We start from the raw sequence: 19,266 nt of genomic DNA on the forward strand, positions 1-19,266 counted from the left end.
TTGGGGACAGTTGGAGGGGGAAGGGGAGAGAGCGGAGAAGGTGAAGAGAAACCTGAGGAAGAAGTGGTACTCAAGATGTATCTGCAGTGTATCTGCAGCCCTTAACGAGAGGGCTCCAGTCAACCTGAAGTAGGTGGCTTGTAGTGCTGTTCAGACTGGGGGGGGGGGGCAGGAGTGGGGGTAATTTCAGGGCAGGAAAAGGCAACAACATTTTTTCCTCCCCCGCCCCCATTCGAGGCCATTTCCTGCTGTGCTATCTTCTTCTTTATATATATTTATCTAAGACATACCCATCACTAATCCCATGTGTGGCAGCTCTCACAAGAGTTTGCAAGCAGCTGCCAATTAGCAATGGGGATGGGTGGAAAGAAACTGCTGGCCAGGGGAATGAGCAGGCCGGGAGGAGAAGCGGTGGCCAGGCCAGCTGGCCGCTGGGTGGGGAGGAGAAACGGCGGCCAGAGGAGAACTAACTGGGGCTGGGGGAGGGGAGGGGACATAATGGGGCTGAAGTGGGGGGAGAATGAAATGAAGATGGTGCGGAGAGACAGGGAGAATTAGGGGCACAGATGCTTTGGGCCCGGTCAGCTAGTATAGGATTATTTGTCTGTCTGTCTATCTATCTATCTATCTATCTATCTATCTATCTATCTATCTATCTATCATATTTCTATACCGCCTGATATGTACATCTCCAGGTGGTGTACAAAATTTAAAATATTTAGAAGTCACAAATTAAAATACATAACAATAAAAACAATAGAATAAAATAGTTATTAAAAGATGTTTTTTAAAATTATTATTTTTTTAAAAAAAAATTAGAGGGTTCGGTCCCTGGGACTGGGTGCAAGCCCTGAACCTAAACATTTCAGTGCTATATCGTGTGAGTGGAGTGGTGGTGGTTTTGGATAGTGGAAAACAAAAAGCATGTTCTGTTTTCCTTGATTTCCTCCTGAAACATCTTCATATAAAGCAGGGAGGGGAGTTTTTTTCACTAGAGGTAGGTGAGTTCTTTTCTGTTCACGTTGACTTAGCTTAGAAATAGTCCAGTCTTTAAAAAAAAAACACCATCTGGTCATTTTCCAAGCCAGTTCAAAGTCTGGTAATTTCCCAGCATGCCAGCCCTTACCCTCAAACACCATCTCACCTTCTTTTCCTTGTGGGGCCCTGGAGCAGCATTGGGACAAGTGGTAGTGATGGAGACAGACAAGGGAGGTTTTCTTCCATCCACCTGTTTTCCTGATGCACTGCAAAGCCATTGCATTAGCCCTTTTAAAGACAAGAAGTCCCAACAGCCATTGTAAAGTTGCTTTTATTCTTGGCACACACACTGAGGAGCCGTATGCTGGGATGACAAGGCTTGCGGGAGAAGAAGTCCTCCCAGTCCTTGTCCTGCTGCTGTTGCTTCTGCTGCTCTGCTTCACAGCTTGCCAGGAAAACAAGGGTGGGGAGAGAAGGGAAAGAACTGTCACTGTCGCCTCCACTCTCCTCACTGGTGACCAGGGAGCAATAAATAAACGAGGGGAGAGCCTCTCCAAGCGGAGAAGAATATGGGGGATCAAAGAGCCTCTCTTTTGAAGTGGGCTCTTTGAACTCCTAAAATTCTTCTCCAATAAGAGATCAGTTTGCTGGTGTCCTTCTTTAATCTTACAGCCTGCATGTCTCTTCATCTGTAATCCCTCCCCCAGAATACTTACTTTTAAGCTATTAAAGTCTTGTGCAAACCAGTCCTCTTTCTCCCTCCCCCAGCCCTCCATTTTAATGACAGATGTATAATGAACAAAAAAACACCACGAACTCCAAACCACTCTAGGGGACGTGGTAGCCGTTGCTACCTATTAAGGAAAAGTGGTGGGGAGGTCACAGGGTGGGTGGCAGGGGAGAGGATGTTGAACTTCTCCGAGCTCAGAAAAACTTTGGCTTTTCCCTCCTTTGAGGGACTTTTCCAAGCCCCAAGAATTCTTCTCCAAACCCAAGCTAAGCAAACTTTGTTTACATCCATCATCATGATAACTATGTCTAATTTACTAAAAAAAAAAAAAAAGTTCATTATGATGAGGCTCAAGTGATTGCCAGTCTGCCTCCTCTCATCCGCAGTTGAGAACTGTGTGCATTATACATGCTTATGTTTTCTTCTGCCCATTCTCCCCTAAGATATGTTTGCAACAAAACAGTGACTGAAATGATAAAACTCAAGGTTTTAATCAGCCCTTCATCTTTTAGGACACTGAGCTTCTGGATTTGCGGGAGACAATTGATTTTTTGAAGAAGAAGAACTCTGAAGCCCAGGCTGTTATCCAGGGCGCCCTGAATGGAACTGACATCACACCTAAAGGTGAACACAGCCTTCAGCACATGTTGCCAAATTGGCTTTTTAAAAGCCAAATTCTGGGTTACGGCCCCTATTTCACACGAGTATACTCCTCAAACCTCCCTAATTTGGGAGCTGGGCACACTGCCAATCATGTGTCAGTTAAGAATGGGTTCGAAGGCTGGGAGATTGATCACGAGCTAGGCCCCTACAGGGTGGGATGATTTTTCTTCCCAACGCATTCTGAAGCTGGAGACAGACTTTGGACTGGGTGTGCTTTTCCTAGCCAGATGGAACTTAGGTCATCATCAAGCTCTCCATCTCTGACCTTGCTTTTATCTTTTGACCTTTATATTTATTTATTTTTAAATTACATTTATAGACCACCCCATCTAAAGGCTCTGGGTGGTCTATAAAAATATATGGTGGATGGGAGTCCACTGAAGGGGCAAAGTCCTACTTCCATTAGATCTCTAGAACTTATCCTTCTGGTCCTCAGACTATGTCCCTTCTCTTATTGGGCTTGCATGCCCCCTTCTCGGTTGAACTGTTGCCAGGGACACCTCTGGGTTATCCTTTCCCACTAGCTCCAAGGCAGGACAGATTCGATTGGTTGTAGAAATTTCAGCCACGCCTCCTTGGTGCTAGGAGGATAACCCCTCCCAGTTCTTTCTGTCCTCGCTCAGCTCCAGGCAGACGTGTTTTTTCTCCTCCAGCTTTTTTCTCTTCCAGTGTTGGTCTTCCTCGTGAGTTATTACCCCCGTGTGTTGTTCCTCTCTGCCATATTTTCCCCTCGTGTCCACCTTTAAAAAAAAAAAAAAAGAAGGAATAGGGATCCGTTTGTTTGTCTCCCCCCACTTCCTCCCCCGCCCTTCCTTGCATGGAGTCTGAGCGTAGGGGAAGGATAGTTTTAGTCCCACGGGGGTCTCGCCAGCGGCCTTTTGGACCGGGGTTTTCAAAGCCTCTCGGACTTCCTCTCTCTGTGGCCGCCTTATCGCCCGCCCAGGAGTCTGACGACCCACCAACGCCCCAATCCTTGGGTGACCCGCCGGTAGCTCCGGAGCCAGCGTTTTTCTCTCCTGACCGCTCAGCTCCACAGCCAAATAGCGCAGCGGCTGCTCCTTCCGCCCGGACAACGGCTACGCTACCAGCGACGGCGACGGCCGCCTCAGAGCCGCCCGCGCCGATCGCATCTCGCCCTCCCGCTGATCTCCCGCCCCAGGGCCGCGAGATACGCGCTGCAGCGGCTAGGCGGGCTACCCAGGCACAAGTGGACGCATTACTCCTCCGTGGTCGTAGCGTCCCCCACTCCAAACCACCCCCCGCCTCCTCGGAGCATCGGGAGTTCGGATTGCAACTGGAGCGGGCAAGGGCCTTAGAAAAGGCGGGAATGGCGCGAAGGGACGGAGCGGCGGCCATCTTGGATGCCCCTGGCCAGCCTCCTTCAGAGGTACTGTGTTCGGAGCCCTCTGTTGGCGCTACTGTGGGAGAGCTCTCTGACTCTGCTCCAGTATATGTGGGCCCCACTACTTCTTCAGCTGCCCCTGTTAATGCGGCCCCTATAATCCAGATGGCTATTCCCCAATCTGTTCCACCGGAATGGCAAGCCTGGTTTCAAAATGCCATCATAAATACTGTCTCCCAATTGAAACCCGCAAAAAAGGGAAAGAAAAAATCAAGAAAGCGGAGGAGAGCCTCCTCTTCCTCGGAGAGCTCTGCTTCCTCCTCTGAACATAGCCCACCTCCTAAAAAGGCCAGGGAAAAGAAAAAGCACCTAAGACCTAAGAAGGCTCCGAGGCCAGAGAAGCGTGCCCCTCCTCCTTCCCATCACTCTTCGGAGCTTTCAGGGCACGAGTCGGGGGATCCCACTCCGAGCAACCCAAGGCCAGTTAACCTTTCACGGCCAGCGGTCTCGGATTCTGAGGTGGAGATTGACCCCTCTAATCCAGGGGGCCCTCCACAAGATACCGAACCCATAGACAGGGAGGAAGGGGAATGGTCTGGTGGGGAGGATAATGAGACAGTCTCTGTCTCTCAGAGGCTGTTTGTGGCGGAGGATTTTAACCCATTAATGACACGTATTCTGAAAACCATTGGTCTTCATCATAGTACCCCTGCTGATGCCTCCGCTCCTGATAAAGGAGAGGTGGTCTTTCCCAGGGCTAAACCTAAGGACATCCTGCTGCCCCTCCCGGATTTATTCGCGGAGGTGATCCAGCAGGAGTGGCTTCTCCCCGCAGCCAACAGGAAACCCATGTCTATAACTAACCGGTTTTATTCTTACCAGCAGGCTCCATCTGACCTCCTTAAGACGCCTTGCGCAGATGCTCCCATCGCCCAACTGGTCTCCAATTCATTGGTGCCCCGGGACGGTGAGGTGACCCTAAAAGATCCAGCCAATAAAAAGGCGGAGATTGCTTTTAAGAGGACACACGACAACTCCTCCCTGTCTACCAGAGCAGCCACCGCAGCTTCTATGGCTGCTAGGGCCTCTCTTTTATGGATACATGATCTCCTTAACGATACCCCATCTGACCCAGTCAAGCTTAGGCAACAGTTAGTGAAGGTCCAGAAGGCTCAGGCTTTCATAGCTGATGCCACCCTGGACTCTGTTAGATTCTCCTCTAGAGTTGCCGCTGCTGCAGTGCTAGGGCACCGTCACCTGTGGCTAAAGAATTGGCAGGTTGACAACACATCAAAGAGCAACCTAACTGCGGTTCCATACGACGCAACCAAGCTCTTTGGGGAGGCCGCCCTTAAGGACGTCCTAGTTGAATCCCATGACAAACGCAAAACCATGCCTTCATCGGCACGCAAACCAGACCGCACGTCCAAAAGACCTTTTTTCCCAGTGGCAGCCCTTTCGGGGCTACCGCCCCTTCAGGGGCAGAGATAGAGATTTCAAACAACAGCGCGGCTCCTGGGGTCGCCAACGCACCCCCTACCGGGGTAGGCAATCCTATAAACCACAACCATCTACATCCAAACAAAAGCCAGCCCAATGACACGCCCCAGGGCTCCCTGGGGGGCCGCCTCGGCCGTTTCCTCCCCGCCTGGGAGTCCTCCGTGGGAGACAACTGGGTTCTCCAGGTCATCCGAGTAGGCTACAAGATAGAAATGGTCGCCCCTCCCCCCCCTCGTTTCCTCCCAACACCTCGGTCCCAGTCAGCTACCAAGCACTCCGAGATGGCTCAGGCAATATCTCATCTCCTCAACATCGGAGCCATAGAACCAGTCCCAACCCCTCAGGAGGGGAGAGGCATCTATTCTATCTTGTTCACCGTCCCCAAAAGGGACGGCTCCCGACGCGCAGTTTTGGACCTAAAATATGTCAACCAGTGGGTCCGGCGAGAACGCTTCCGCATGGACACTCTACGTTCCATCTCGGAGGCCCTACATCACCAAGATCTTCTCGCCTCTGTGGACCTCAAAGAGGCATACCTGCACATCCCTATCCACCTGGAGAGCAGGAGATTTCTGCGATTCAAATATGCAAGCCTACATTACCAATACACGGCTCTTCCCTTCGGCCTCTCATCGGCGCCCTGAGTCTTCACCAAGGTCCTGGCACCGCTGGTGGCCCTGCTGAGGCTTCGAGGAGTGCGGCTCATGGCTTACCTCGACGATTTGTTTCTTCACTCCCGATCACATCTAGAGGCAAAACAACACATCTTGTTGACCCTCACAGAGTTAGAACGGCACGGCTTCATCATCAACCGCGAAAAAAGCCAGCTATCTCCATCCCACCGACTCCTCCACCTGGGGGTACTCATCGACACAGAGCAAGATCGTCTCTTTCTCCCGCAAGAGCGATTTGTAACCCTGACTACAGAGGTGCGGAAAGCCTTACAGTCTCCATCCCCTTGGCTGCTCTCTCTGGCGAGGCTCCTGGGCCTGATGGTCGCCACCATAGAGGTAGTCCCATGGGCCAGACTCCATTTCTGCCCACTCCAGTGGTTCCTCATTCCCCATCAACAGGCCATCGCTCGGAGGCGCAAAATGAAGGTGGGGTTGACGCCATCGGTCCGAACAGCCCTCCATTGGTGGCTCTCGCCGGACCACCTTCTCCTGGGGAAAGGATTCCTGGACCCTCCAAGAATCGTCGTCCCCACGGATGCCAGCGACAGGGGTTGGGGTGCTCATTGTCTCGGCCTGACGGCTCAAGGCGTTTGGTCGGCCACAGAAAAACGCCACAGCATCAACTGGAGGGAGCTTCATGCCATCAGGCTGGCGCTACTTTCCTTTCACCCCACGATTCTGAAGCGCCACGTGCTGGTGAAGACCGACAACACCTCGGCGAAGGCGCATGTAAACCGACAAGGGGGCACCCGATCCCACTCCCTCCACCAAGAAGCGATCCTACTCCTCTCCTGGGCAGAGAAGGAGCTAGAGTCCATCACAGCTCACCACGTGCGGGGAGACCTGAACGTGTTGGCGGATTGGCTGAGCAGGGAGGATGTACAACCAGGAGAATGGTCTCTCCATCCGGCCGTTTTCCAGCAGGTAGTAGACAGATTGGGATCACCGACAGTCGACCTGTTTGCCTCCCCACTGAATGCTCAACTGCCTCTCTTCATGACCAGGTTCCCCTGCCGGGGAGCAATGGCAACGGACGCTCTGTCAGCGGTCTGGCCCCCCGGCCTTCTATACGCCTTCCCTCCGACCCCTCTCATCTCCAGGGTTTTGAGGAGGATTCGCCTCCTGCGGGCCCAAGTCATTCTAATTGCCCCCTTCTGGCCTCGCCGTCCCTGGTTCGCAGAGCTGCTTCACCTATCCACTCAACCTCCCTGGGAACTCCCGGTCCGCCCAGACCTCCTATCGCAGGGACCAGTTCCTCATCAGGATCCCGGATGGTTAAGGCTTGCCGCATGGAGACTGAGCGGCGAGCCTTAAGGCAATTCGGTTATTCTACAAAGGTCATCTCTACCATGCTGGCATTCCGCAGGCCCTCCACTAACCGCATCTATCAGTGCACCTGGAGGGCCTTCCTGAGGTGGGCGTCTCGCCACTCCATTCCCAGGGGCAGTGCTACTCTCCGCCACATCCTCCTTTTCCTTCAGGACGGGTTAGACAAGGGCCTCCGCCCCAACACCTTAAAAAGACAGGCGGCTTCACTGGTCGGACTGCTTTCGGGCCACCGCCCTAGTTCCTGGCAAACTTACCCACACCTGAGGCGTTTCCTTAGGGGGGCAACCCTGCTATCCCCCCCAACAGTGCACCGTTTCCCGTCATGGGATCTGCATGTCGTTCTCAAAGCCCTTCAGAAGCCTCCGTTTGAACCTCTTACAAACGTCCCCCTGCGACTGCTGTCTTTTAAGCTCGCCTTCTTGGTGGCTATAACGTCAGCACGGCGGATTTCTGAACTAAGAGCCTTGTCTGTTCATCTTTCGTTCTGTATCTTCTCAAAAGATGCAGTAAGGTTAATCCCAGACCCCTTTTTTAGACCTAAAGTGGCCTCAATTTTTCATCAGTCTCAAGATGTTTTCCTCCCTTCTTTTTGCCCGCGCCCGGTCCACGAGAGGGAGAAACTCTGGCATAACCTGGATGTCCGGCGCTGCCTCAAGAAATATATCGCCCACACCGCCTCATTCAGAAATACGGACCAAATGTTCGTCTCCTTCCACCCGAGATCAATGGGCTCGCCCGTATCAGCACCTACTATCGCACGATGGATAAGGGCGTGTATCTCGCTGGCGTACGACACACTCCGCTTACCCCAGCCTTCAGGCATCTCGGCGCACTCTACCAGGGCGGCCGCCACCTCAGCCGCCTTTTCAACTAATGCCCCAATCCAGGACATTTGCAGAGCCGCCACTTGGGCCAATCCCTCTACGTTTACTAAGCACTACAAGATCGAATCCTACGCCGATATTCAGGCGTCCTTTGGAAGAAGGGTGCTTCAGCGGGTTCTCCCTCGGGAGTAGGCCGGAGCGCACCCGCCCTCTGCGTTGGACAAGCTGTGGTATGTCCCAGAGGTGTCCCTGGCAACAGTTCAACCGAGAACGGAGCATTGGTGTTCACTTACCGTGAAGGCTCCTTCTGGTTGATGTTGCCAGGGACACCTCGACCCACCCAGTTTGGCGCTCCTGGCCTCCTCCCGTGGAGAGTCCCTTCTCAGGCCTCCCTCCGGGGTTCGCAGGGTATACCGATCCGCTCTTTGCCTCTAGCCCAAGAACCCTGTGTGCGGCTACAGTCTGGTTGTTTTCACATGTTTATTTATTGTCCAGTCCGTCTTTGGTGTGTACCAGTATATCTCTCGGACAGCAAGAACTGGGAGGGGTTATCCTCCTAGCACCAAGGAGGCGTGGCTGAAATTTCTACAACCAATCGAATCTGTCCTGCCTTGGAGCTAGTGGGAAAGGATAACCCAGAGGTGTCCCTGGCAACATCAACCAGAAGGAGCCTTCACGGTAAGTGAACACCAATGCTCCGTTCCCTACTCCAGTCCACATCCCAAGCTCTGCCTAACATTACTTTTGGGGGGGGGGTGAATGTTGAATATTTTTTTCAGATGGAATTCTAGCTTTCCTGTGAGTTATCTAGATGAATGGGAGCAAAGTTCAAAGAAGGCCCTTTATAGTTGGGCAGGAGTATTAGCTGATTGGGGGCAGAAGTTGGAACACAGACACCTGCATCTCTTGGGTGCCTGCAAGACTGCCTCACCCTGTCCACAGATTCTGAATCTCTCTCCCTCTGTCCTCCTTTCTCTGTGTTGAATCAAGAGCTACGAATCAAGAGGCAAAACTCATCAGACAGCATCTCCAGCCTGAACAGCATCACCAGCCATTCGAGCATTGGCAGTGGCAAGGATGCAGATGCCAAGAAGAAGAAGAAGAAAAGCTGGGTAGGTCAAGGAGGGGGGAAAGCTGGGGGAAGTAGTGATGGGCTCTATCTGTATATCGGAGAATGAAACCCTGTTATGTGTTGCCAGGCTAGTTAGTGTAATGATAACTTGGGGCTCAGAGATATTGGTCTGTGGAAGCAGAAATGATTGTCTAGCAGATTCCTGTAAGAGCCTACTTTGCACCCATTTTGAGGGTGAATGTCAATAGGAATCTGTTCTGGCTCCCAGGCTAGATAGAGTATTAAGTTATGTTCATCATCCACCAGATCTCCTAACCTTAATCAGGATGTGGATGTGATGGCACCAGCCCAGCAGGTAGATAAAACAAGGATGTTAACCTAGCAGTGATGCAATAATTATAATAAAGTCCAAGTCTTTATTATAATCATTCTACATGCACTGAAATGTTCCTGACATGTTTCACATCACATTACTCTTTTGCACTCAGAGTTTTTCTGCTCTCATTCAGTTCTGAGTCAGAAATGAGAGTAGCAAAATTCCAGTTTTTGAAGCCTATGTGGAAAAGAATTATTCGATTTGAAACTTGTTGGGGGTATTATCAATAGATATGACATTATGACAATAAAAGACTTGGATATAAGTAATTGTTGCATCACAAGTGTTTCTGCATGGCAGTTTTTTAGATGTGCTGCTGTCTTGGCCCTTACTTTCCGTTACGTTAACCTTGTGGCCCTTGCCTTTCCCCACTGCTCCAAAGGGGGAGAGGGCTCACTCGCCATGTCTATCTCCCAGCTCCGTAGGTGTGTCATCCCCTTGTGAAAGCTTACCTAAGAGGCTGTCCTGGTTTCTCAACTTCCCAGCTTGTTGTGGGCAGGGATCTGAGCTGAACGCATGATTAAGTCTTGCTGTACTTTTTTCCCCCTCCTCTCTTCCTTCAATGCTGACCCCAACCCCCTTTTTTCCAGGTGTATGAGGTAAGCTTGGAACTTCCCTGTCCCCTCTTCACCAGTCCTTTCCCTGCGTTTTATTCCTGACTGGTCACTCCTCCATTGTGTTGGGATAACACAGCACTCGTGAAACTAACCATTCCATTTGCTCTTACCCCTGCTCTGCCAAGCCACACAACAAGGGGCCACTGCACTGGGGCTAGGGGGGAATGTTTCACGTCTGTTGTCAAGGGTGGCTTTGCATCTGCCACTTTCCTTTAAAGCCTAGAAAGACACCAGGAAAAGGAGTTCTGGAAATGGATTTCCCCCCAATCAAAGATATTTTAGTAATGGGGCGGAATATCTTATTTCAGCCACAAGTAACTGCTGGGGTTCTCTGGCCTGTATTCCAAACTGAAGGGAGGAGAGCGTGTGTCACAAAGCCTCACTATGTTTTTTCCAAAGTCTTGTTTCAAAATGTATTTGGTAACAGCAGGCTCTATGTCCAGGAAAAGGAAGTACACCCTGAGAACATTGATGGATGTATTTGGGTAGCTTCCCTTTCCATGCTAGGGAATCGTCCTATATTTTCCCAATTTGAGCAGTTTCTCTTTGCTTCTATTGAGGGAACTTTCCAAATTCAGGAATCATTGGGTTGGAGAGATAACTTGTGCTGTAATTCAGGGGGTCACACTCAGCAGTCTGACTGTGACTTCTAAACCTAACCTAAACTTACTTTGAGTTTGTGAGTCTGTCTGGAATTACATATTATATCTATGTAAACCACTTTGGGAATTTCTGTTGAAAAGTGGTGTATAAATATTCGCTGTATTCGTACTTCCATCTAAATGTCCGAATGATGACATGCAATTAAATGTGAAAATCCCCCCATGTCTGCCAGGCCTAGTCAAGAGCAGAAGATGAAAGCTCTGGCAGGCACCAATGGGCCTGCATCCATTTATCAATGGCATCAGTGAGCTCATGCCTGGGCCTGGAAACTCCAGCAAAGGGTTCAGTGCTGCCACAGCTTATGGTAAGCTGGAAGGGGAGAGATGGCTTCCCATCAGTGTTCCCTGTAACAGGGATTCCCATATGTTGTTAACTACAATTCCCAGAATCCTCGGCCAGAGGCCATTGCAGCTGGGGATTCTGGGAGCTGTAGTCAACAACATCTGGAAATCCCTGTTCCAAGGAATACTGCTTCCCATGTATCCAACTCAGACTCTGGCAAGTGCCCTTTGAAGCCAGAAGAAGGGGTAGCAGTTGTCTTATCACTGACACAGCTCCAGTCCCCTGGCCTCTTGTGTGCTCCCAGACTGGCTTGTGGGGGGAAGATAGCACCTCCCCTCTCACTCCAGTACTGCCTCCACCCATTACAGTGCCTATGCTCCTTGCTACTCTCTCAGTACATGTGTGAATCTATGCCTATTCTGTGTCTGCGCGTGCGTATGTGTGTGTGTCTGCGTGCGTGCATGTTGCATGCTCCGCCTGAGCATGGTTGGGATCGCACACTAACTATTCCCCTCAAGAGCAAGAACACAGCCGTGTTGGACTTGACTCTGTACCTTTCTGTAGTATTGATTGAGCCACAACATATTAGGCAAGGAAAGGCTCCTCCCCAGACTCATAGCAGCCAACTCCTTGAGTGCAAGATAAAGGACCCACTCAGGCCTGAGCACCACTGCCTGATGAGTGCTTCCATTAAAACTTGGAATGTGTTTCAAGTTGCTACATGTTTTTGTGGATGGAGAAGAGCCTACCATTCTTTCTGTAGATTTGGCAGGCCAGTGCCTCTATCATATGGGGGCGGGGTCATGAGAGAGGTTCTCTGGATAAATGAATTGTCCTTAACCAAGTTTGATTTGGCAAATGTAAGCTCCAGGTGTGAAGACTTTAATGGGTCAGGAGGGCTGCTGGTCCTGGATGAACAAGCATTGAGGGCCTGTCCACACCAAATGAGCAATTTTCTGCCTAGCTGCTGTACAAATGATACGTGTTTGACTTGACACATTCAGTTATATTAGAAAAGCAGATGAATGTGTGAATCTAGGAGAAAACCCTACAGTGGGTAGACCCTTTTTGGGGATCCTGAAGTTATCCCACTCACCACTGCAATCGTTCAAATTCTTTTGCTTAACTTTAATATCTTACCTGAACCTGTGAGAAAATGAATGTGACTTTGAAATGTGGTATGCCCTCTGTCCACTCCTCAGTGACACAGCAGGTCTTGATATTCTTTCCCTGTTGCCTCTTGCCTTCAATAGAGATGACAAGATTTTGATGCTCTGTCTTCTCTTTGCACTATCTGCCACTGCCCATAGGTTAAGCAAAAAGGTGCTGAAAAGCAAATCTGAAAGTCAAGAATTCTGTTTTGGCATGTATGTTTTTGTATGTTTTTGGCTTGTGGTATACCACCACCTTTGTTTTCCCAAGGCAGGACAGCAGCTATGAGAAATTTTTTTTGCTAAACCTTAGCCCCTCTTGACAAACAACTTGGCCATTACATCGAGCGAGTGGCCATGACGATCTCACAATGAATTTTCCCATTGTACACTCCTTGTACAATTAATTGATTGATTAAGTGCTGTCAAGTCAATGTCGACTCTTAGCAACCACATAGATAGATTCTCTCCAGGATGATCTGTCTTCAGCTTGCCCTTTAAGGTCTCTCGGTGCATTCATTGCTGTCATAATCAAGTCCATCCACCTTGCTGCTGGTCATTCTCTTCTCTTTCCTTCAACTTTCCCCTGCATTATGGACCTCTCAAGGGAACTGGGTCTTCACATAATGTGTCTAAAGTATGATAGTTTGAGCCTGGTCATGTACAATACCACTGGCAGTTTTGTATGCATGGACAAAGTTGCCAGTTATACAAACAAGCCTGCTATCCCACCCCCCTGCTCTTCAAAAAGATGCAAGGAAGATGGAATACTCAGAATGAAAGGCTGCACTCTTCTGCATCTTCCACACATGGCATGAGAGTGGCAACACTTAAATGCATGGACTCAGCTGGTCAGTGGCATGTTACTACTGGCTTTTAAGTGACTGTTATGCATATTTGGACAAGCCCAAGTTCCAGGCTGATAAACTGCCTTGCTTCCTCCTAGTGTAGGTCGGATCGGATCACTTACCATTCCTATTTAAGATGCAAGTAAGGAATCTGCCCCAACTTGCAATAGCTCAGTGATCATTCCTCTTTGGAATCATTGGTGATGGCTGGGCTCTGTGTGTTTGGATCCTCCCATTTGAGAGCATTTAAAAGTGCTTCTTTCCGAAAGTGCCCAGATTTGAGGCTGCCAGTTAACCAGTTCTTTGAGTGATGGGATAATGTAATGATATTTCGAGGCCTTTCAGCTTCCTTGCTAGGAGCTGGCTTGGCTTTTGAGGTGTTTTACATTCCATTGGGGAACTAGCATTTGGGTTTGGCAGAAGTAATCTCACTCCCTGGAGTCTCAGAGCAGAAACTGGCATGCTTGAAGCAACCAGTATTGCTGCTGATTCCTCTTGTTCAGCATTCTAGATATGCTGCTTGGTGTCTTGGGGAGCACAATTAAGATGTATTAAATGCAAATGAGGTAACAGTTTGCCTTTTACATGCTTGCATTCAGGTTGCTTAAATAACACCTCCAAGGTGTACTTCTCCCATTCTGTCAATGCCTGTCTAGGCATGGGGTGGGGATTCTAATCTGCATTAGAGATTGTGTGTATGAAACCCAGAAGTAATTTAAGCCAAAGTAAAAATCATATATATGTGCTCTTCAAAACAGTGAGATGTGTAATGTGTGTTGATCCTAGAGGGTGATATGTGTCCTTTAAGGGGCTGGGGCAGGTCAGAGGAGCACCTAGTCTGCTGGTTGTCTTGAAAAGCAAAGGACAGGCTGGTTTCAGTGTGCAATGAAATGAAGTATAGAAGGCACAGACTGCCTCTGTCACCTACAACCTATTTGTGCAGCATCCTCTATTTCCTTGCAATGAGTTTTGGCTTTTTCAACCTTTTCTGCATCTCCACTTTCCCCTTCAGTTGAGGAGCTCCTTCAACAAGGCCTTCAGCATCAAGAAGGGCCCCAAATCTGCTTCCTCCTACTCTGACATAGAAGAGATTGCCACCCCTGACTCCTCAGCACCATCCTCCCCCAAGCTGCAACATGGCTCCACTGAGACAGCCTCGCCCTCCATCAAATCCTCCAACTCCTCTTCAGTGGGCATTGATACCACCGAGTAAGTTCACTTCCTGATTCTCTGAGGAGCAAAAGTAGGAGTACCTCACTGGGCAGACCTTCATCTGCTGTGGGTGGGCTTGCCTCCCATTCCACCCATTGTGGTATACTAGGCTGTAGATCAGGGCTACACAACTTTAGCCTTCCTGCAGATATTGGACTACCAGAATCCCTGACTACTGGCCACTGTGGCTGGGGATGATGGGAGTTGTGGCCCATACAAGCTGTGGCCAAAATTGTGCAGCCTTACTGTAGATGGACGTCAGCGTCTCGGGGCCTCAAGTTTTTGCATCTGTATGGTGAAAAATAGTGAGCTATCTGATATATTTATTTAATTTATTCAGCACATTTATTTAAACACATAGATGATAGAAGATAAGATGACACAAACATTTTCAAGCATACTGCACATGATGGACAGGTTAGGGAATAACAATAATAGTAATGCATTATGACACAAGTTCTCTCCATTAAACCTGTTATGTTTTACATTAAGCTCCAGTCCTCAATTCAAGTGCAATAATGTCCCTCCCTTTCTTTGAATTTGGGGGTTCCGTTCGATTGATCGGTCTGGTTCCAGATATCACATACCCTGGAGTGGCATGATTATTAGGAGACTAGATGGAAGAAATGGGCAGCTTACTTCCTGCAGTGTGTGGGCTTCAGACACTGTCAGGAGAGCACAGCAATGTGGAAAGATCCTTGGACGGAAGCAGCAGTTCTCATTTGGCACAGTTCCTCGGCCTCTACCTGTACTCTCATCTGTCCCCATATCTGAACACTGGAATTCCTCCCTTGTCCAGGCTCTTCCAGACCAATGAAGAGGAGGAGCCTGAGAAGAAGGAAGTCTCAGAGCTGCGCTCAGAGCTTTGGGAGAAAGAAATGAAACTGACTGACATTCGACTGGAAGCTCTGAACTCTGCCCACCAGCTGGACCAGCTGCGTGAAACTATGCACAATATGCAGGTGGGTGTTGTGTCCTACTGCGCCACCAAGAGACCCCAGTTTATAAACACCTTTTTGATTCTGCTGTTGATTCATGTGGCTACACAAGAAGGCACAGCAGGCCGCATGATTAATATCCTCTAACCATCCCATTGTCTGCAGGTGAGCAAGCAAGCTTTTGGACTTCACCAAAGTCTTCATGGGACATATTACAGTAGAAGCTATTCAACATTTCTTTCATTCTCTGACTCCATCCCAGTGATAACGTTCTAAGCAGATGTGTCAATGCCATATTAGTTGGCATTTTGGAGGAAGGGCCTTGGGCCTAAGAAATGGCTCTGCAGCCTTTGGTCACTACTCTGTGTTTGACAGCAGTGTCCCGTGGTAGTGAGCAGGAGGAGAGAACTGTCTGTCTCCTGCTGTCCTTCTAGGAAAGGGACCCTGAGATTGGCTGTGAGAGTCTTCGCTCAGTGTCCCATCCTTCAAGAAGGCTGCACCTCTTAGGACTAGCTACCATGCTAAGTTATCCCCTTCTTATTAGGGACTTTAACCATGAAGTTAGCAATTCTCTCAACCCTTCCACTGCTTTGTACATTCACTATAGCTGGAGGTGGATCTACTGAAAGCTGAGAATGACCGGTTGAAGGTGGCTCCTGGACCCTCCTCTGTGCCAAGCTCCATCCCGAGCCATGTCTTGAGCTCATCTGCTGCCTCCTCCCCAAGACGCTCTCTAGGACTCCAACTTGCTCACCCTTTCAGCCCCAGTCTGGCTGATACAGGTATGAACAGAACAGGGAAAGGATGTCCACAAAGATACTGAGAGCAGTTTGCTTTGGTTTTTAAGATCTTGTGGTGGGGAAAGGCTTTGGAGGAAGCATTTGGACAATATGTGGAGGGATTGTGTGGACTGATTTACGTGGGAGGAACATAGGAAGCTTCAATATACTGAGTTATGGTCTCATTGGCCCATCTAGCTCAGTATTGTCTACACAGACTGGCAGTGGCTTCTCCAAGGTTGCAGGCACGAGCCCCTCCCAGCCCTATCTTGGAGAAGCCAGGGAGGGAACTTGGAACCTAGATTCTCTTCCCAGAGCAGCTCCATCCCCTAAGGGGAATATCTACAGTGCTCACATATAGTCTTGGGCAGTGGGCTGGTATGCAAGTGGTCCTGCCTTGCATCAGAGTAAATGTGATTTCTTCTATCAGTTTGAGTAAATGTCATTTCTTTTGTAAGTACATAGATCTGCTGGTTATTGTTATCTTGTTGCTGTATCTAAGGTGGACCCTACAAAGAGATGAAAAAAGGGCAAGGGCAAGATGGGATAATCTGATCCTAAAAGAAGGGAGAATCTGTGCTGGAGAAGGGGAAAAGATCTATTGGCAAAAGGGCTAAGAGATGTCCTGAGCTGCGAAGGGAGCATGATGAAAGTCAGAGCAAATGTGTGACAATGCAGGAAGGAAGTCTTTCTGTTGACATTTGGGAGTTCCTGGCAGCACCATCCCAAATGAATACTAGTGCTTGCCTTTGTACTGAGTGTTGACGGTACTTTCCTCTCTCCAGAGCTGTCACCAATGGATGGCATCAGTGCTGGCACCCAGAAGGATGAGGTGACCCTACGCATTGTCGTGCGCATGCCACCGCAGCACATCATCAAAGGGGTAAGCACCAGTGAAAGAGAGGAAAGAGACCAGTATTTGGGGCTGTATCAGCCACATAGAGGTGGAGGCTTTGCCAAGTGGAGCCAGTGGCCACAATAAACTGGTTTGCAGTAGCGTCCCAGCCATGTTTATCTCTCCCTTTTGGATTTCAGGACCTGAAGCAGCAAGAGTTCTATCTGGGCAGTAGTAAAGTGAGTGGTAAACTGGATTGGAAAATGCTGGATGAAGCTGTTTGTCAGGTCTTCAAGGTGAGGGGCTAATGGCAGCCTTTTGGCTGTACTCACATCTTCAAAAGCTTGATCTGAAATCTATCTCAGAAAGGTTCTTACTTGGGATCTAAAAGGCCGTTAGAGTTCAAGCACTCTGCTCCTCTGCCCTTGCCTGCTTCCCCTTCCTAGGCTGTAGCTAGAGAGAGAAGCATTGCATGCAGAATATTGAATGCTAGTGCTGATAGAGATGAATCGCAAGATCGTGCCCATGACTCTGGGAGAATCTGGGGAGGCCCAGCTTCAGGTATCCTCACCTGCAGTGGTCAGACAGGTAAGAATCAGAATTCTTTGGTGGTAGCACTCCATTGGGATGCCCTTTTTAGGTCCATGCACCTGATAGTTATTCTATTAGCCACCAAATAAAAACAGGTTTGTTTGTTTGTTTTTGTTTGTTTTTGTTTGTTTTTGTTTTTGTTTGTTTGTTTGTTTGTTTGTTTGTTTGTTTGTTTGTTTGTTTGTTTGTTTGTTTGTTTGCATCAACACATCCCAGTCCAAGGAACCTATTCATCTGGTGTCTAGGGCACAAAGCACTTTTTACCAGCTTTGGTTGATATGCTAACTGCAGGTCTTCCCGGAAAAGCATGATCTGGCCACAGTTATCTATGCCCTGGTAACATCCAGTTTGACTACTGACTGATTGATTGATTAAGTGCCGTCAAGTCAGTGTTGACTTTTAGCAACCACATAGATAGATTCTCTCCAGGATGATCTGTCTTCAACTTGCCCTTTAAGGTCTCTCAGTGGTGCGTTCATTGCTTTTGTAACCGAGTCCATCCACCTTGCTGCTGGTTGTCCTATTCTTCTCTTTCCTCCAACTTTCTCCAGCATTATGGACTTCTCAGGGGAGCTGGGACTTCACATAATGTGTCCAAATTATGATAGTTTGAGCCTGGTTATTTGTGCCTCAAGTGAAAATTCTGTATTGATTTGTTCTATGATCCATATGTGTGTTTTCCTGGCTGTCCATGGTATCCTCCAAAGTCTTCTCCAGCACCAAAGTTCAGAAGCATCAGTGATTTTTCCATCTTGCTTCTTCAGAGTCCAGCTTTCTCACCCCAAATTTGAGCACTAAAACATGTCATATGTGCTATGTGGTCTGTGAAGACTGTTCATAAATTTCAGCTGATTCAGAATACAGCAGCAAGGCTATTGCTTCATACAGAGAGGAGGGAGCATATCTTGCCCGCACTTATAAACTGGTAGCCAGAGCAGTTCTTGATTTGGTCACCATTCAGAGTGCTGCTTTTGACCTAGAAAGCCCTAAATGGTCAGGGACTTACCTTGCTTACTCACTTTAGATTGGTGAATGAATACCTAAGAAAAGGTCTTCTCTGTGTTGGCACCTTTTCTGCAGAGCTCCGTCTCTGACTGACTTTATGGATGCCAAGTAAAAGCTTTTCTGTATATCCTGGCATTTTTCAGTCACTGGCTAACATGATGCCCAGCATGCTGCCTCTGCAATGCTCTGCCTGGGGTTGCTGCAGACTGGTAAGCAGCCTCAGCTCTATTCAGAATGAATGGTTGTGCATTCAGTGCTACCGTGGTTTTTGCCATTGAGGCAAAATGGGGGAAACTGTGGCAGTGCTACTTGCATGGCTGCTTGTTCTGAACAGCGTCGAGGTGCTTAAAAGTTCACCGCATTCCCAGAACAGACCATTATGGAAATGGTAGATTGAGTTTCATGTCAGTCACTGTTTCTGCTTGGATTTGTTGGTGATTTTTCTGTGTGTGTTTTAAAATGATTGTTTTATATTGTGCCTTCTTAAAACAAGTGTTCTGTAAGCTTCCTAGATAACTCTGGTTAGTAGATGGGATCTAAATATTTTAAATTAAATTAAATATGCCAACCTGTCCACAGTAGGCCTGTTTCTGAGGACTGGCCTGAATTGGGTCCCTCTCCCTTTCCACCCAGGAGTACATCACCAAAATGGATCCTGCTGCCACCCTGGGGCTCAGCATTGAGTCTGTCTATGGCTACAGCATCAGCCACATTAAGCGAGTCTTGGACACAGAGCCACCAGAGCTGCCACCTTGCCGGCGGGGAGTGACCAGCATTGCTGTGACGTTGAAAGGTACCATTGCAACTCATTTAATTAGCAGCAGTGATATGCCAGACCAGCTCTGCTTGTCACTTTG

The 19,266-nt window shown here is 48.8% G+C and overlaps 1 protein-coding gene across 8 annotated transcripts in view; it reads left to right on the top strand.

The window, feature by feature from the left end:
- NAV1 (neuron navigator 1) overlaps positions 1–19,266 on the top strand; it is a 409,357-nt gene that overhangs the window by 375,553 nt on the left and 14,538 nt on the right. For all 8 annotated transcript variants that reach the window (XM_053243557.1, XM_053243560.1, XM_053243559.1 and 5 more), the window contains 8 exons: positions 2,221–2,332; positions 9,031–9,152; positions 14,062–14,258; positions 15,061–15,223; positions 15,807–15,981; positions 16,764–16,861; positions 17,014–17,109; positions 19,043–19,202. In XM_053243557.1, coding sequence (XP_053099532.1) covers positions 2,221–2,332; positions 9,031–9,152; positions 14,062–14,258; positions 15,061–15,223; positions 15,807–15,981; positions 16,764–16,861; positions 17,014–17,109; positions 19,043–19,202 — 1,123 coding nt within the window. The remainder of the gene's footprint in view (positions 1–2,220; positions 2,333–9,030; positions 9,153–14,061; positions 14,259–15,060; positions 15,224–15,806; positions 15,982–16,763; positions 16,862–17,013; positions 17,110–19,042; positions 19,203–19,266) is intronic.

Source organism: Hemicordylus capensis, chromosome 4 (genome assembly GCF_027244095.1).
Source record: "Hemicordylus capensis ecotype Gifberg chromosome 4, rHemCap1.1.pri, whole genome shotgun sequence".
In the NCBI taxonomy this organism is placed as follows: Eukaryota; Metazoa; Chordata; class Lepidosauria; order Squamata; family Cordylidae; genus Hemicordylus; species Hemicordylus capensis.